Source organism: Dreissena polymorpha, chromosome 3 (assembly GCF_020536995.1).
Source record: "Dreissena polymorpha isolate Duluth1 chromosome 3, UMN_Dpol_1.0, whole genome shotgun sequence".
In the NCBI taxonomy this organism is placed as follows: domain Eukaryota; kingdom Metazoa; phylum Mollusca; class Bivalvia; order Myida; family Dreissenidae; genus Dreissena; species Dreissena polymorpha.
Window position 1 is genome coordinate 83,130,295 of NC_068357.1, and position 18,162 is coordinate 83,148,456.

The 18,162-nt window shown below is 35.4% G+C and overlaps 1 protein-coding gene across 7 annotated transcripts in view; it reads left to right on the forward strand.

The window, feature by feature from the left end:
* LOC127875023 (fos-related antigen 1-like) overlaps window positions 1–14,662 on the forward strand; it is a 29,805-nt gene extending 15,143 nt beyond the window's left edge. For 5 of the 7 annotated variants that reach the window (XM_052419754.1, XM_052419757.1, XM_052419756.1 and 2 more), the window contains exons 3-5: window positions 9,436–9,801; window positions 11,648–11,755; window positions 12,518–14,662. In XM_052419754.1, coding sequence (XP_052275714.1) covers window positions 9,436–9,801; window positions 11,648–11,755; window positions 12,518–13,030 — 987 coding nt within the window. In that variant the 3' untranslated portion in view covers window positions 13,031–14,662. Of the gene's footprint in view, window positions 1–8,572; window positions 8,856–9,003; window positions 9,284–9,435; window positions 9,802–11,647; window positions 11,756–12,517 lie in introns of those variants that run through there. The other 2 variants (XM_052419753.1, XM_052419755.1) reach the window with 2 other exon arrangements.
* Window positions 14,663–18,162: the final 3,500 nt, after the last annotated feature.

Consider the following 18,162-nt stretch of genomic DNA (forward strand, 5'->3'; position numbering starts at 1 on the left):
AATGTTTCGACTGACAAATATTAAATATTTTGAATACTTGTAAATGATTATAAAAGCAACAAAATGTTTACGCAAACAGCTATATTACCAGCCACGGTATTCGAACCCGGGCCCACACGCTCTGACTCTGCAATGTTCATGCTCTATTTATTTATTTCCTATTTTGAGATATATGTTGGCAATATATTCGTTTTCAAAATCATTGATGAAAAGCGCTTCATGGGATTATTTTGATAGATGATTGTTGATTGTTAATAAACGTTCCGATCTATTCAACATTTTTCCTAGTCAGAAGAGTGTATCGGCTTGCTAGATGACACTGATTATATTCCGTTTTGAATCCTTGACAATCTTTAGGAAAAAGCGATTTTGCATAAGTGTGTATATGTCCCTGTAAGATGATTTTGGCGGACCAATTATTTGAATGTTTTCCCGTATCATAATGCCTAACAGATCAAATTTTAATAACGGTTGTAATAACAGTTATATAGTTTAACAATATTTTGGCTCGTTACTGTTGTATCACTAAATGTTTAGGCTCTTTACTTGTGAGTCCGTAAATAATAGTGAGGCTAAATATATGTGAGTCCGTAACTGTTTCATTGTATGACAATTCTTACGAAATGAAATAAATGCTTTAAACTCTCGAGCCTAAAGCTCGATTGGTCATTGTCGGCTCGGGTACTACTTACATGTACCCCGGGTTCTCTTAAGTATACTTACATGTACCCCGGGTACAGTAAACATACTTAAACGTATGTGTAGTCCGCACAGGCTAATCAGGGACGACTTTATCCGCCTAAACTGGATTTTTGCTACGATGAGATTTTTTTTAAACGAAAAATACCATAAAAGCGAAAAGTGTCGTACCTGATAAGCCTGTGCAGACTCCACAGGCTACTCTGCGACATCACTTTACGCACATGCATTAAACCCCCTTTTCACAGAGCACGGCCCATATATAGCCTTGAATGAGACAAATATTTTATTCATGTCCTCGTTTTTCGTTTTCCTTACGGAACATGTCTAATGATCAGCGAAAATAAATGAGGTCAAGCAGCGATATAGATAATTTTTTACCCATGTGGGTAAATACCCCCACTTTCCAAAGCATGGGGGTAAATGGTCAGATTTTGCCTTGCTTGAAGGGTAATTTGCGAAAAGTAAAACAAGAATATAGCCGCGGTACAGACACACTACTTTAATTATGTTAAACAGTGTTTTTTTAACTGTCCTTGGTTTATAGGCTTCCACCACCTTTAGCCACGTAAAACTTTTTTGCCAACTTTCAACAGTTGTTTTATTAGCATTTAAGTGTGTCCTTTTTGATTTGAAATCAGGAAATCAAATCATTCAGTATTGGCATTACAATTTTTTTACCCGATACAACTTTTGCCGTATAAAAAGAATCAATTTTACTTTGAGATTAGTAATTTGTTTTGGCTTCGAAGAAGCCATGCTGACCTCTTCATGTAATTTTATAAACACATAAGCGCTTGACTGTCTGTTAAAAAAAATAATACTAAATTTACCATGAGTCTATATGATACAGAGTATACATACCGACTGGCTAACTTTTCTACAATCCAGCGCACAAATTAGTTTAAATTTTACGATAACCAGTCTCATATTTTGGCGAAAGACAATCAGCTGTTTATATTTTTTGTTTACGTTGTACGCAGAGAATGTACATCATTTGCGTAGTCCAGATTGGCTTGCTTAAATCTACGCGCGGAAATGATAAATTGAGCGTATCTTGATATTTCTAATGCGTATTTTACGCTGATACGCAGCATATCTAGAACGCTGGTCAAGGATATATATTTCGCATACTATTTAGGCTCACTAACTGTTGGTCTGTAACTCTCATTAGAGCTAATTTAATGTTGGTCCCTTATTGTTTAGGATCACTAAGCGTTGTTTAGGCTCATTGATTCGCGTTTAAGTACACTCTGTAACTCATAAGATTATAGTCCGTAACTGTTATTTAGGCTCACTAAATATTGGTCTGTACCTTTTATTTAGGCTGACTTCTAGTGGTCCGTAACTCGTTTTAGGTTCACTAATGTATGGTCCGTTATTCTCAATACATTGTACGTTTCACTGCATCTTGACCCTAAACTGTAATATAGAAAAAGGGAAGCGGAAACTTGTTAACGTCCACGTTATGAAATTTTATTATACCCCCACAAACGAAGTTTATGGGGGTATATAGGAGTGAACTTGTCTGTCGGTCGGTCGGTCGGTCGGTCGGTCTGTCGGTCTGTCTGTCGGTCCGTATTAAGTGTCCGCTCTCTAATTCAAGTAGTTTTCATCCGATCTTCACCAAACTTGGTCAGAAGTTGTATCTACATGATGTCTAGGCCAAGTTCGAACATGGGTCTTGCCGGGTCAAAAACTAGGTCACGGGGTCACTTAGTGCGTTTTAAACATTCAGCATGTTGTCCGCTCTCTAATTCAAGTAGTTTTCATCCGATCTTCACCAAACTTGGTCAGAAGTTGTATCTTGATGATCTTAAGGCCAAGTTCGAACATGGGCCTTGCCGGGTCAAAAACTAGGTCACGGGTCACTTAGTGCGTTTTTTACATTCAGCATGGTGTACTCTCTCTTATTCAAGTAGTTTTCATCCGATCTTCACCAAACTTGGTCAGAAGTTTTATCTAGATGATCTGAAGGCCAAGTTCAAACATGGGCCATGCCAGATCAAAAAACTAGGTCACAGGGTCACTTAGTACGTTTTACACATTGAGCATGGTGTCCGCTATTTCAAGTAGTTTAAATCCGATCTTCACCACACTTGGTCAGAAGTTGTAACTAGATGATGTGTAGGTCAAGTTCGAACATGGGCCATGCCGGGTCAAAAACTAGGTCCGGGGTCACTTAGTGTGTTTTAAACCTCATTATGTTGTCCGCTCTCTAATTCAAGTAGTTTTTATCCAATCTTCACCAAACTTGGTCAGAGGTTGTATCTAGATGATGTCTAGGTCAAGTTTGACTATGGGTCATGCCGGGTCAAAAACTAGGTCACGGGGTATCTAAGTGCGTTTTAAACCTCACCATGTTGTCCGCTCTCTAATTCAAGTAGTTTTCATCCAATCCTCACCAAATTTGGTCACAAGTTTTATCTAAATGATCTCTAGGACAAGTTTGAACATGGGCCATTCCGGGCCTAAAACTAGGTCACGGGGTCACTTAGTGCGTTTTTAAACATTCAGCATGGTGTCCGCTCTCTAATTCAAGTAGTTTACATCCGATTTTCACCAAACTTGGTCAGAAGTTTCATGGAGATGATCTTTAGGCCAAGTTAGAACATGGGCCTTTCTGGGTCAAAAACTAGGTCAAGGGGTCACTTAGTGCGATTACAAAAATTGAGCATGGTGTCCGCTGTTTTTTGTGAAGACAACATGCAAAATATTATATGTCAATGCGGCATGTGGTGGTATTCGTCAAGTCTGTGACAAAGCTCTAGTTGCATACTTCTGCAATACGACAATTAATGTGGATATAGTTTGTTAAGATTTATTGAAATAAGAACTCAACACCTTTGCGGACATATTCTCTTATTATGTTTGCACTGTACTGCGCGATAGGAATATTTCATTGAAGCTTTTTAAAACCGTGCGTGTTAACTAATAACATTTTCAGACGCGTATCAAACATGTATTGTTCCCATGTATATCTTTTCTCTTAAGCATAACATGTGAATTAATATTGCTACTATATACATATGTGCAAAACTAACATTGTTTATGTTGCGTATTTTTTAATATACAGAGCAAATGCCTCGTTATAACCCTTTTTAGAATCAATTGTTAAACATAATATTGCTGTTGTCGATAGAAGATTGGTTTGTCAATTGTAATATGGGAGGCTACTACGTCTTTCTGCTTTTAAATGTTACACGTGCTTACTGTCCTTGTTGGTACAGACTATAGACGACCAATACTTGTTCGAGACTTTCAGATTTTATAAGAACGTACGAGCTGTAATATGCGGGCCTTTACATAAACTTGGACTGCACATGGCGTTTTAATGTTAACAAATTCTTTGTTCGTCGGAAAAAATCATCTTTCAGTTGCATTTTTATACCGGCCTTTAAAACAGGTTAATAAATGGGAAGCAATTCCGCCATTGACTTGAAACTCTCACGTTGACTTCCTTCCCTTGTTACGGAAACGTATGATGGGGTTTGGATAAGCTGGGAATGGTGTGATTGGTTTCAGTACATTTGCCATTCAAAAATGCGACAGATAGGTGATAAAAGAGTTTTATTTGTGTTTGACTTCTCTTGTTGTTTTTATTAATTTTAAATATTTATAGATTTAGAGGAATATTGATTTGTCGCATCAGCCCAGAGGGTACCGTCAATAAAATATCACGCCCCAGTAGGGTTGGGGTGTAAAAAAAGTGTGACAGTTTGTGACAGGCCGCGTGTGACGTCACGCATTATTTATTTATTTTAATGCCCCCGGATCGAATGATCGGGGCATATTGTTTTTGGCCTGTCTGTCTGTCTGTCATTCCGTCATTCTGTCCCAAAACTTTAACCTTGGTTAAAGTTTTGCGATATCTTTTGAAATATTGAACACAGCAACTTGATATTTGGCATGCATGTGTATCTCATGGAGCTGCACATTTAGAGTGGTGAAAGGTCAAGGTCATCCTTCAAGGTCAAAGGTAAAAAAAATCAAAGCGGTGCATTAGGGGGCATTGTGCTTCTAACAAACACATCTCTTGTTATTTCTGATTTATTTTTTAAGTAAAATTTACTAGCTTTAAAAATAAAGTTGTTCACGATTCCTTTCGCTAGGAGCGCTAGTATGCTGTTGCGAACCCTTGATTTATGTAAAGCCTTGCTTTGGTCATCCCGCAGTTTATTATGTTGTCCGTATCCTGTGTATCAAATATTGAATAATCGGACGATTATGTAAAACTTGACCTGGCCTATTGTAAATGAAAAGGCAGCAGATAAAAGATGTGTATTATATAATTGTCACGTCGAATATTTGCATTTTTTGTTTTCAAATTCAATCTGAATTGAGTTACTGCTTCAATCAATGAATAACTGTGACAACTGTTGACGAAGAACTATTCTACTATTAAATTCATAAGCATTGTGTGTTAAGTGGCAATTTTATATTTCGATACAGTTTAAAAGTGGAGTGTGTTTAATACATGTATTAAATTTTAAATTTTAATTCGATCTTAATTGCATTGAAAAAAAGGTTCAACAGTGTGACATATTTAAGGGATGGGGGTCCCAGATGTGTGACAGTTTATGACAGTGGGAAGGAGGGGGTTTAAAATGGCCAAACTTAGCATGACGTACTTTATGGACAGCCCCGGGGAAGACTTATTGTTTTCTAATTTTAAACAAAGAAATATTTTTAAATGATATTCAGCGTATATCCCGATTTTGACAATTAAGGTTTAAAATTTACGTTTGTAAATAGCTGAATCGAGAAAAATGTTTCATTTGTGTTGTTCTTTTTGTTTTCACGTGTTAATCGCTTATTCACCGCATGAACAATTTGGTCTGTATGTTCAGTAGCGTACTGCATATGTATACAATTTTCATTAATCTTAATATAGTTTATAAATCAATGCATTGTATATGTCACATGCCAGTCCTATACACTTTTATACACTCTTTCATGCTGGTTTCACAGAATGTAAAATGTTAAGGAAATATCCTTGTATGTATGTACACGTACACTTGTGTAATAATTTTCAAGCTGGCAGTACTAGAATTGCAAAGGTCAACAGTGTTTATTAGAACAAGATCCTGGGTTAGACATCTGGGTCGAAAGAATGTAAAGTCTTTCCTTGAAAAACAATTGAAAGAATTTTTTAAATAAATCTGCGATCGGTTACTTACATTTTCAGGGTGCAGAATCAACTGGGTTTTCAGGGGTTTACACACGGGTCGGACAGAATGTAAACATACCGTTAAAGGGATCTTTTCACGTTTTGGTAAATTGACAAAATTTATAAAAGTTGTTTCAGATTCGCAAATTTTCGTTTTCGTTATGATATTAGTGAGGAAACAGTAATACTGAACATTTACCATGGTCTAATATAGCCATTATATGCATCTTTTGACGATTTAAAAACCTGAAAATTATAAAGCGTTGCAACGCGAAACGATTGAATAATTTGGAGAGTTCTGTTGTTGTCGTTTAATTTTGTGAAACTACGAAGATTGCTTATATAAAGTATAAAATACGTCTTTAATACATACTTGGCAGGATGGTCGAGCAGTCTAATTGGTTTTTTCTCCAGGACTCCGGGGGTCACTGGTTCGAGCCCTGCTGCGGGCTACTTTTTTGTCCTTTTTTAATGTTATTCTTGATGTTTTACTGGAGCTTTTTAGATCCAATGTTTACATTTATCAATATAATGCATTTAATGACAAACTTCAAAACATGCCAAAATCTGTGAAAAGGCCCCTTTAAGAACTTTTTTTCAAATATCTCAAATTATTGAAATACATTTGCAAAATCTTAAGTTCATAAAAGACAGTTTTTCTTGCCGTTTGTACCAACATCTTTTAAATATAAAAATAAATAAATGAATACGTATGAAATCGGTGACAAAATTTCACGTTGCATAAAAGTGCAGTACACAAGGAATTTTTTAACAATAACACGGGCTTATTAAATAAAGTAATTCTGATGTATTTCACATTACCATAAGCAGCATAAAAATCTGTCTTGTATGCACTAGTTGAAATACTTAAGAATAATTGTTTTGGAAAGGGTATTTTTAAAAAGCACCACTTACCGGTGTGTTTCCATCCATAAACGTTTAATTGGAACCACTCACACAGTCACGTGATCCTGCAACCTGATGTTGTGTAAATTACCGTAATCCGTTTTATTCTAGAAAATCGGGTTCTGAATCAAAACGAATAAAACTTACGAAAATGTGGATATAAACATGTGGATATAAACTAACGCTCTATTTACATTCGCATAATATATTACAGTTAACTGTTCTGTAATACTAAAGATTATTAATAATATGACCGTAGTATGAATTGTATGATCAAGTGAATCGGTTATACTGATGAAAATAAACCAAACTCCTCAGTGAAACTTTCGTCACATGCACAGGTTTTGAACATTAAAATATGCTATCTTAAACGTTCATTTTACCAACAGATATAGTTCGAATACTATTTCGTACTTGATCAAATTGTACTTTCATTTCAATAACATTTTGTTTTCAAATAGTATTTACGTAATATCCATTTGATTAGCAGTCAGGCCAAGTCATAATATTATAAATTGCATATTTTATATCAGAGACACTTTGTCCGGATTATAGTTACTTCAAGTTTTATTTCAGTTTCAGCAAATATCTCTTAATTAACAAGTTTTTGGTAGATCTGTGTTCCAATTAAATAATGATTTAACGTTCTAGTTTACGTCTCTCCAAATACTTGTTCGTCATCAGAATTACTATAGTATATCGAATAACGTTTTAATTGTCAGTCATGTATACCAATTATTTCGTACTTCTACATATAGTTTGTTTAAATAATATTATGTCTTATAGATAATAGAGTTCTGATGATATTTTAAGTCATCGAATGTAGCCTACACAGACACAGATATATATACATTAAGAACATTTTGTACTTCAAGCAAAACCTATGTACACAGTTTTACTACAAAAATACCTTATTCTGTTCGCAACTTGACTCTTGGTAAAACTGTTTTTTTACTGTTATGTGAAGTTGATTCACATGAATGCTCGCATACATGTATTTACATTTTTAATGCGGATGAAAAAAGATAACACGGTGGATGTAACAGATAACATCACGGATTTAAGACAGCTTTATTTGTACCGAATGTCAATTATAGGAAAATCCGATGTAAAGTAAGTTTCTAAGAAGTATTATTACCTGCACCAGTACAATCGTTGTAATTTTGAATTCATTTTTGGGGGGAAAAGTAATCCCGATGTTTTCAGTTAGATCTACGGAATAATTTACGAACAAATAAAGTTAGCAATTGTTGTATTCTCGACTTCATAGTAGCTCAATTCAAGCTGAAATAGAACAGGGACCTATACAAACATAGGTCCCTGAATAGAACTTAATATCTATTCTGTTAAACTGTTCCTATCGCAGCTTAATATTTCGTTCCTATAAATGTATTGTATAACTAAATTTTACATTATGTAAATGCAAAATTTTACGCGTCATCGATTTTTGTTATTGTTATTTTATTATTAAATATTCACTATTGGAATCAGCTAATCGTCTCTCTGGTTTGTCCTAGATGAATGTAAATACAACAACTGTGACGTAGACAAACAGGTTACGTAACGAATCATTCGTGGTTAAGATCAATTAATGTCCTCAGTTCATTCATAAACAGTTTGTAGTATTTTTGTTTACTACTAAATTCACGGAAATGACGTCAAGACATGCGCAGATTATAGTATGCTTCATTGATAGCCAATCAGAATACGGAGAGTAGATAAATTTAGAACACCATGACAACATTACCATATTTGGGAGACCACGTGCTTCGGAAATGCTGTTCGGTGATCTCATGCTTCTAATTTTAGCTAAGTGACTCATACTGGCGAATAAGTCATATTGTATAAAAGTTCTGTCGGTATCCTCCATGTTTCAAAGTTCGTGACTCATCTGTACAAAGTGTTTCCCAAAAAACACGATTTAAAAGGACTCTGTGAGGATTTTGCTTACTGTTAATACAAGACAAGATAAAATAAAGTAAATATGTATACGGAAATGGAGGGAGAATCGAAATATCATGTGGCGAATATTCTGTCAAGCATGGCGCACAATGGACACGCGACTGTCGAAGTGTCGAACGTAAGATTTTGCGTAATTGTATCTTTTTTGTTTGATATAACTGGTTAAATGTTAATATACAATAATTTTTGACAAAACATTATAGATTATACCATTTTAGGTATTCGAACGGATCAAAATGATGACGTCGCTATTTTCAAGTGTCGCTTTCTTTGTTCTTTGCAAGTCTTAATTGTGAAGATTTCCGCTGTCGTATATTGTTTATATGAATGTAGGTCAGTTAAGTGTATCTGCTTGAGTAGACACGTGATGACATCATCGGGCATGTATTTAGCTTGACTAAGTATATCTGTACGTGAACATGCTTTTCGCTTCACTTGCAAGTGAGATATGTGCATGGAATGACTCTTGGTACACTTAGTGTATTTTAATTGAATCATAATTCGGAAATAATTGTTTTCAAAATGATGTGGAACTACTCATGCAGGGTCAGTTATAGATAACACTATAAGTATACTAATAATTGTTATTATTACGGTAGTTTATTGCAATTATATTTTGTGTGACTTGATAAAAAATATTTTACAATATCAAGTCATGTTCATTAATATTTATGTTTCTATATACTTTATCATTGCAGTATGCCACCCCTACGTCTGTGTATGCCAATGGACTGAATGTCAGCAGCACCACGGGCCTGACCCCAACCACGCTGAGCAACCTGGAACGGACCTTCATAGAACTACAGTCCGTTCCCAGTCGCACAGCGCTACCAAATCCCATTTCCCAGAGCGGCTTTGTTCCCCCGATAGTTCACTCCAATCACCCATCAAGCAACGAGGACTACTACAGCGATTCCTCGAGTAACAGCTGCAGCAACGATGACTACATCCCTTCCCAGCCAAAGAAGATTAAGATTGGGGACAAGACGACTACCATCATGTCGAAATCTGAAATAGAGAACCCTCTGCGGAAAACTCACAGGCGCCAGATACGCGAAGATGAGGTGAGTGTTGGTCAGCAAAATATGATGGTTGATGCTGATTTTAACAAACCACCAATATATTAAACTTTTTTGTTACCTTGGGAATAGTATAAAAACTACTATAAAGTTAGGTGTGTCGCTGTGGGAATATTTAAATTGTTTCAGTTTTTTGCAAAGATTTGCATGTCCAAAAATAATCATAACTTGTGTAATACTGGTATGTACTCCTGGACTTCATTTTTGTTTTTTAAATAAATGAAGTACAATTTGTAAATAACCTGTAAGCATAAATTTATATAATTTTATGCAGTGGGAAAATACCATTCTAATTTAAAGAAATAGCTTATGTAGTGCTTGTCCAATAATTATTAACCAGCTTTTTCAAATTTACAAAATTATATATAACAATATTTAATAGTAATTCATTGCATAGTATAATATGTAATACATTTATTAATATATATTAGTATAATAGAAATCCAAATTGTGGTTTGCATGAAATAAAAGGCAAATATGTAACAAAAAATATTCAAAAAATTAGAGATTTGTTTCAACCTCACGACTGTAAAGCGTATATTTGCTACCAATCACTTGGAGCAGATAAACCACAGGGGTTAAATTTTTGTGTTTGACATCCGTCAGATCAATCAATAAATGTTTGCATACCATCAGTTACAAATTGAGCAAATAGTTTGCATTCCATCCTAGTTTGTCATCACATAAACATAACAAGTTGTTTGTTTTTATCATTTAATGGTACAGTAGGTTTGAATGGTCTTGCATCCGCATTTACATTTGCAAAGAAAGTCTGAATGAAATTGTCATTATAATGTCAAAGATGTGTTTCAATTAATATATTTACTTGTAGAAAATATTTTATAATGAGCTGTAACCTTACCAAAGCGACCTAATTGTGGTCTAAAATTGTCAGCTCTGCTGTGATATCTGTTACCTGTATGACTCATTCAGTGTGGTTAATTGATTGCTGCATGGAGCATTTACCGGTATAAAGAGCATTAAAGGTGAAGGTAAACTACACCGCTTTGTACAGCGTTGTACGACCCAGTGGGGATACAGTATCTCTGCAGGTAGAGTAATTGGACCTTAAATTCTAGAATGTGATCAAAGACAACCATTTCAGTTTTAGATTAAGTTGTTGCAGGGGTTTAGTCATAGATATAAGTGGGAGAAAGTATCAAAAACAGCCTCACAAAAAAGGTCAGTTAACGCAGTCATAGATGAATGAAACTATCAAAAACAGCCTCACAAAAAAGGTCAGTTAACGCAGTCACAGATGAATGAAACTATCAAAAACAGCCTCACAAAAAAGGTCAGTAAACGCAGTCACAGATGAATGAAACTATCAAAATAAGCCTAACAAAAAAGGTCAGTTAATGCAGTCACAGATGAATGAAACTATCGAAATAAGCCTAACAAAAAAGGTCAGTTAACGCAGTCACAGATGAATGAAACTATCAAAAACAGCCTCACAAAAAAGGTCAGTTAACGCAGTCACAGATGAATGAAACTATCAAAATAAGCCTAACAAAAAAGGTCAGTTAACGCAGTCACAGATGAATGAAACTATCAAAATAAGCCTAACAAAAAAGGTCAGTTAACGCAGTCACAGATGAATGAAACTATCAAAATAAGCCTAACAAAAAAGGTCAGTTAACGCAGTCACAGATGAATGAAACTATCAAAAACAGCCTCACAAAAAAGGTCAGTTAACGCAGTCACAGATGAATGAAACTATCAAAATAAGCCTAACAAAAAAGGTCAGTTCACACAACAACAGGCAAAAGATAATATCAGAATAAGCCTTAAAAATTTGTAATGTAACCATTTATGTTTAATGTATTTCCAGATTTCTGCTGAGGAGGCAGTCCGTCGTAATATGCGTCGTGAGCGAAACAAAGTTGCTGCTGCTAAGTGCCGACAGCGTAGAGTGGATCACACTAACAGACTTCTTAATGTAAGTGTTGTGTCAAGGAACCTTCCAAACTGTTTATTCCTACCTAAGTATTGTAAAGTGACATAATTGCAAATACAAAAGTATACATAAAGTCATGGTAAATAGAAAAAGAGACAATAGAAGCTAGTACAGCTGTGTAACAATTTAACAAATATAGCATTTATCAATGTAAAAATGTGCAGTAAGATTTTTCATGAGATAAGATAACTCAGTAACTTATTTTATGACTGGAAATCAAAGCAGGATATGTTCTTTATGATATGGAAGTGTTCATTAATCATAAGTGTTCACTCTGTAAGTGTTCAGACTTGACTTGTGTACTATAATTTCTAGCTTGTCGAGATACATGTATGTCCATTGGTGTCATGGGAAACTCTTAATATTTAGACAAAGTGTGTGACAGTTATGCTGAATTCTTGAAAGCTGTCAACCTAATTACTAAGCATTGTTCATTTACATAATAATAATTGAGTGTTGTTCGGGAAAAACTGGGTTTAATGCATGGGCTCAAAGTGTAGTCCCAGATTAGCCTGTGCAGTCATTCCAGGCTAATCAGCTTAAACTGGATTTTCTTCCTTAAAACGAAAAAAACAACATCATAAAAAACGGAAAGTATTATCCCAGGTTAGCCTGTGCAGACTGCAGAGGCTAAGATTGAACTACTCTTTATGCTCATGCATTTAACCCCATTTTCCTAGACTCAATTACATATCCTTGCTATTAAATAAACATGTTATATAACCTGTGTTGTTTGACTTACAGGAGACTGAGAAACTTGAGCAGGAACAGGCGGCCATTGAGGCGGAGATAAACGCCCTACAGAATGAAAAGGAACAGCTTGAGTTCTACCTGCAGGCCCACGGCCCCATCTGCAAGGTCAATGGGGTCACCCCCAAGGTCAAAAAGGAGCTTACCTTGCCCGAAACCCCTGAAAATCTCAGTATGTCCCACAAGAGGCCGGCACCTGTTACCACAACAACAGTAACAACGTCGTCTCGACCTTCCACGCTGTCCATCTTCAAGAATGATCATAAGTCGGAACTGTCGGGTTTAGTTTCCATAACCACCCCGTCTAGTGGTTTCTACAGCATGACCCTTGACACTATGGTAGACCACACAGGGTTAACTCCCCTCACTGGAAGTCTCGGACACACAGGCCTGACCCCCATTACTAATATGCCTACGTCCTGTAGTAGTGAGGTTTCAAAAAAGCATTCCGCATCTAGTGACAGTTCCGATGGTGTGAAAACACCGTCAAGTCTCATTTCATTATAGTTATTACAATTTATTAATTTATATTCCTTTACTATTCCAAATTTGTATGTGTAGTTATTGCCACATGTGAACAAAGCTGAATTCTGCTAGTTTCAATTTTCGAAATAAAACACTGGCTTATCAGGTATAAAAAAAGTGACACGTTTCCAATTTTTTTTTAACAGTATCTGTTTTACAAACATTTCTTCCAATGGACTTGGTGTTATTTTTACATTTTGTAGATATGATCTGATATCATTTGAATCATTGTATTTACCATTATCCTTTTACTAATAGAAGGGGGGGCATTTTTCTTGTTTATTTCATGTATTAATGATACGTACACCTGTGTTTGCCAACTATGTGCTTGTATTTTTCGTTGCTGCTGGTCAGTATTGTAGTTATTGTATTTTGCTTCAGTTTTAATGATTATGCTGCTGATGTTAGAGACATGCCAATTTACCCATTTATGCCTAGTGGACTCTCCCATCCTTCTAAATTGGATCAATTTATTTCCAAAATTAGGGATGTCAAGTATACTTATTTCTATATTTAGAATATTTCTTACTGAAATTCGTTTAAGCAAACAGTGCAGACCCTGATGAGACGCCGCATCATGCAGCGTCTCATCTGGGTCTACGATGTTTGCCAAGGCTTTTTTTCTAGACGCTAGGCATAAATGGATTAAACAGATGCCATTTATGCAATTTTGTGACAATATTACATTATACACACAGCACCATTTTAAGAGTATTTTAATGGTTACTTTAAATTATTGTTTTTGTTGTTGTTTTCGCTGAACAAGTTTATAGATTCATAATAACATATAAAAATGATGATAAACCAAGTGAAATGTTGAGTTTTTCTTCAAACACCACTTCTCATTTTTGCAGAAACAGTGTGCAAACGGTTTAAACTTAAGAGAGCTTGCTCTCAGACATGATTCCTTGACGTTCAAGTTAAAAAGTTATTTCTTTCAGAGGCAGGACCTTTCTTGAAGATTTAAATGGTTGGAAAGAGTTTAATCATTAATTAATTATTAAGAAAACGTGTTAAGTGTTTTTCAGTGTTTGATAGTGAATTTGTTGTGCAAGAATACATATTTGAGGTCTTATTGTCAGATTAAAAAGTTGTATATGGTTATCATATAGCCAAGATGGAAAATGTGCAGTTTAACTACACATTTAAATATATTTGTATGTGTAAATGATGTATGACAGTGTTAGACTTTCTTAATTAGAAGTGTTCTGGCTATTAGTGGATGCTAGGCTGTATCCTTAACACATGAATGTAATTCTACTTTGAATAACATCTGGTATTTGATTTTAATTAAAGAACTCTTGGTCATAATATCATGCAAAATGTATTAATTTACACATTCTAATGAAAGTAATTGCTATCAAGATGTTAAAAGTGACGCATAAATGTGCATTTAATTTTAATGAGTGATAATTTAAGTAAACTGTTTACAGATACGTTTTTACTGGCTTTAGGTGCTAAATGATGTATGTTCTCAGAGAGTTGTGTGTTAAATGATATTAAGTGCTTAAAGTATACGTAGTGGGCGTTTTCAGTTGATTATATGTAACATCTATGCTATTTGTAAGAATTTCAATGCAATTGAAAAATAAATGAAATATGATGCAAATGTAATCTTGGTCCTTCATTTACTGGTACCGGTTAGCCAGTTTTTGCACGAAGCATTAATTATAGCGGTTTGGATTAGCAAGAAACAATAAATATGGGCCATGCTCTGTGAAAGGTTTTTTATGCATGTGCTTAAAGTGTCGTCCCAGATTAGCCGTGCATTAAACCCCGTTTTCACAGAGCACAGCCCATATCTTTTTTTTTAATACCGGTAACAGAATCTGCGTTTAAATTAAATGTTACCCAATTTTCGCACTCTAGCTTTTAACGAGAATTCTCGGACACCTGGGAACCGTTTCAATAAACATCGTAGTACACATTTACGATACGATAAATTTTTCGAAAATACATAATTGCGTAAGTCTATATCGTATGATTATAAATTTACAGTACTTAATTAATTGCATCGGCATCTCAAGCGCCGTATATATTTAACGAGCATGGCGAGCTAGTTCGTCTACTTATTAAGTTTTAAAAATTATCTCGTAATCTCGTAAGTTAAAATTGTCGTACGATCGTTTATGAAACGGCCCCCTGATTGTTTGTACACCCATGATTATTATTTGTTCGAGACTTACTTCCCAACAAGTGGAGACATCGTTACTTATATCTGCACCGTGAATACTACGTTCATGTACCAACACGTGTTTCGTCAGCGAAAATAACCATAAAACTGCAATGCGATAATTTGGATTGCCTGTGTTTTCATAGCTTAATTAACATTATTAATTAGAAAATAATGGCTAGAGTAAATGAAGATTATTTTATACCAATCAAATGTATTTAGATCTAGTTATGTTTTAAAATATATTATACGCATCATTTACATTGAAACTTATATGCTAGGTGCATTAATTCGGTTTGTTTAAACACAGCCGCACACCTCTGGGAAAACAGTTTCAGTTACAATACTATTTATACGCATACGCAATGATGAAATGAAATATTATCAAATTTGATATTGTCGTTTTTCCCTATCAATTCGAAAATACTGTATATATTTAATTTCCCATTAATAATTTATATTTAAACAATCATTAAAGGGACATTTTCGCGTTATGATAAATTGACAAAATAGAAAAAAATGTTTCAGATTTGCAAATTTTCGTTGTAGCTCAGGTGTTTTTGGTTTGCAAGGAAACTGAAGATTTACCATGCTCTAAAATGTCCATTATATGCATCTTTTGACACTTTAAACCCCTGAAAAATATAAAGCGTTACAAACGCGAAACAACGTGGAAAGTGCTGTTGTTATCGTTGTTTTAGTGGCATTGCGAGGATTGTATATTATGTATATAAATCATATGATGCAGCACGGACGGTCCAGTGGTTTCAGCGCTAGACTTTTACTCCAAGGGTCAGTGCTTCGAGCCCAGGGATTACTTGTTTTCTTTCTTTAATTTTATTTTTGTTTTATACTGGAATTCTTTTGTTCCGATATTTTCATTGATCAATTAAAAGCATTTAATTACTTCAACAAATGCCAAAATCTGTGAAAAGGTCCCTTTTAAACCGTTCATTCTATAAAAGGAAATATTACGCGATTCTATCATTTCTATTCGCTGTGAGTGTTACCGCTGCATATAATTATTACATGAAAAATAGGTCAAAACCCATCATACAGCTACGCTAAAAATATACTGGAGACGATATATGATTCCACTGCATTAGATTAGTCACAGAGCCCAACATCATATGAGCCAAGATACCACAAAAGGAGGTTAATAAACAATTAAAGTAACCCAGTAATTTTAGCGCAAATTTGCGATCTTTAATCTGAAACTAATGTTTTACGTAATGTACTTTCATACAGATTTTGCATGCACCTTTAAACTTCCTGTTCTGACTGTCGGGACAATGACTAACGACCGAAACACGGGATATTTTTGCAAACTACATAATCTTGCGGAATGTATAGAGTTGTAAGGGGTAAAACGTAAACCGGTAATTTAGAGGTCTACATCAAATTATTTAACTAGCAAATCTTTCATACTGCAAAACGTTTTAAACCTCGTGCCTCGAACAAAGTATTGATGTTCATAGGTCTATGATGTGCTAGGATGAACGTATAACGTATTGCGTGATTTTATTAATATAGATGTCTATCTTACGTCCTATCGACAGCTTGGATAAATATAGATAACATTTTTTGTCGTATGGCGTGTTTGGATGCACGTCGATACGCAGCTCACGTCGTTATACGTGCTGGGATGACGGTAAATACACATTTGATGGCGTGTTCTGAGAAAATTGGGCATAATGCACGTGCGTAAAGTGTCGTCCCAGATTAGCCTGTGCAGTCCGCACAGGTTAATCAGGGACGACACTTTCCGCCCACATTGGATTTATGCTAAGAAGATACTTCATTTTAACGAAAAATGTCATAAAAGCGGAAAGTGTCGTCCCTGATTAGCCTGTGCGGACTGCACAGGCTAATATGGGACGACTTTTTACGCACATGCATTATGCCCAGTTTTCTCAGAATGCGACCCATTTGATGTCGTATTGCGCGATTTGATGGATATCGACATGCATAAGATGTCGTTAGTCATGCTTGAATGAACAGAGATATGCAACTCTGAGCAGACAATGTATTCCATAAATCCTATTTTGCGAAGGATTCCGGAGATAGTCGACGTATCACGGTTGGGAGATATAAGCATTTCACATCGTATGGCCGCGTGCTTTGATGGACGTAGAAATGAATCTCACGTAGTTTTGCGTGCTTTAATGGATGTAGAAATCAAGCCCACGTAGTATGGTGTGCTTTAATGGGCGTAGAAATGAATCCCACGTAGTTTTGCGTGCTTTAATGGGCGTAGAAATGAATCACACGTATTAAGGCGTGTTTAAATAGACGTAGATATGCATATTACGTCGTACGGCGTGCTTTAATGAACGTGGATATGCATCTCACGTCGTATTGATTGCTTTGATGAACGTAGATATGCATCTGATAGCGTATGACGTTTTTTTACGGAGAGAGATCATATGTGAATATTACGTCGTATGGCTCGTTTAGATGAACGCGGATATGCTCTCACTTCGTATGGCGGGCTTTCATGAACGTAGATATTCATCTCACGATCGTACGTCGTTTGGAAAGCTCAAACGAACGTACCGGGATATACATCCATCTTACGTCGAATGGCGTTTTTTGAACGGAGGCACTCAGTCTTACGGTTTTCGTAAAGGACGCTATAGATTCACGTGTAATGGCTGTTTTGATCGCGTAGATCTGCATTTTTAACGTCTTATTGGGTGTTTGGATGGACGTTTGTTTCATTTTACGTCATGGCGTGCTGGGACTGATTGTTGAGATTTATCTTTCTTTTCATCGCATGCTTGTATAACTACTCGTTCATTACCTCTCACTAATTAATGATGAAACCAAACGTATTTGACACAAAACATATTGGAAACCAGTCGTATACCGTAATTACTACTTTGTAAGTTTGATCAACGCCACATTTGAATTGTAATACTGTATATGGATTGTTTCGAAA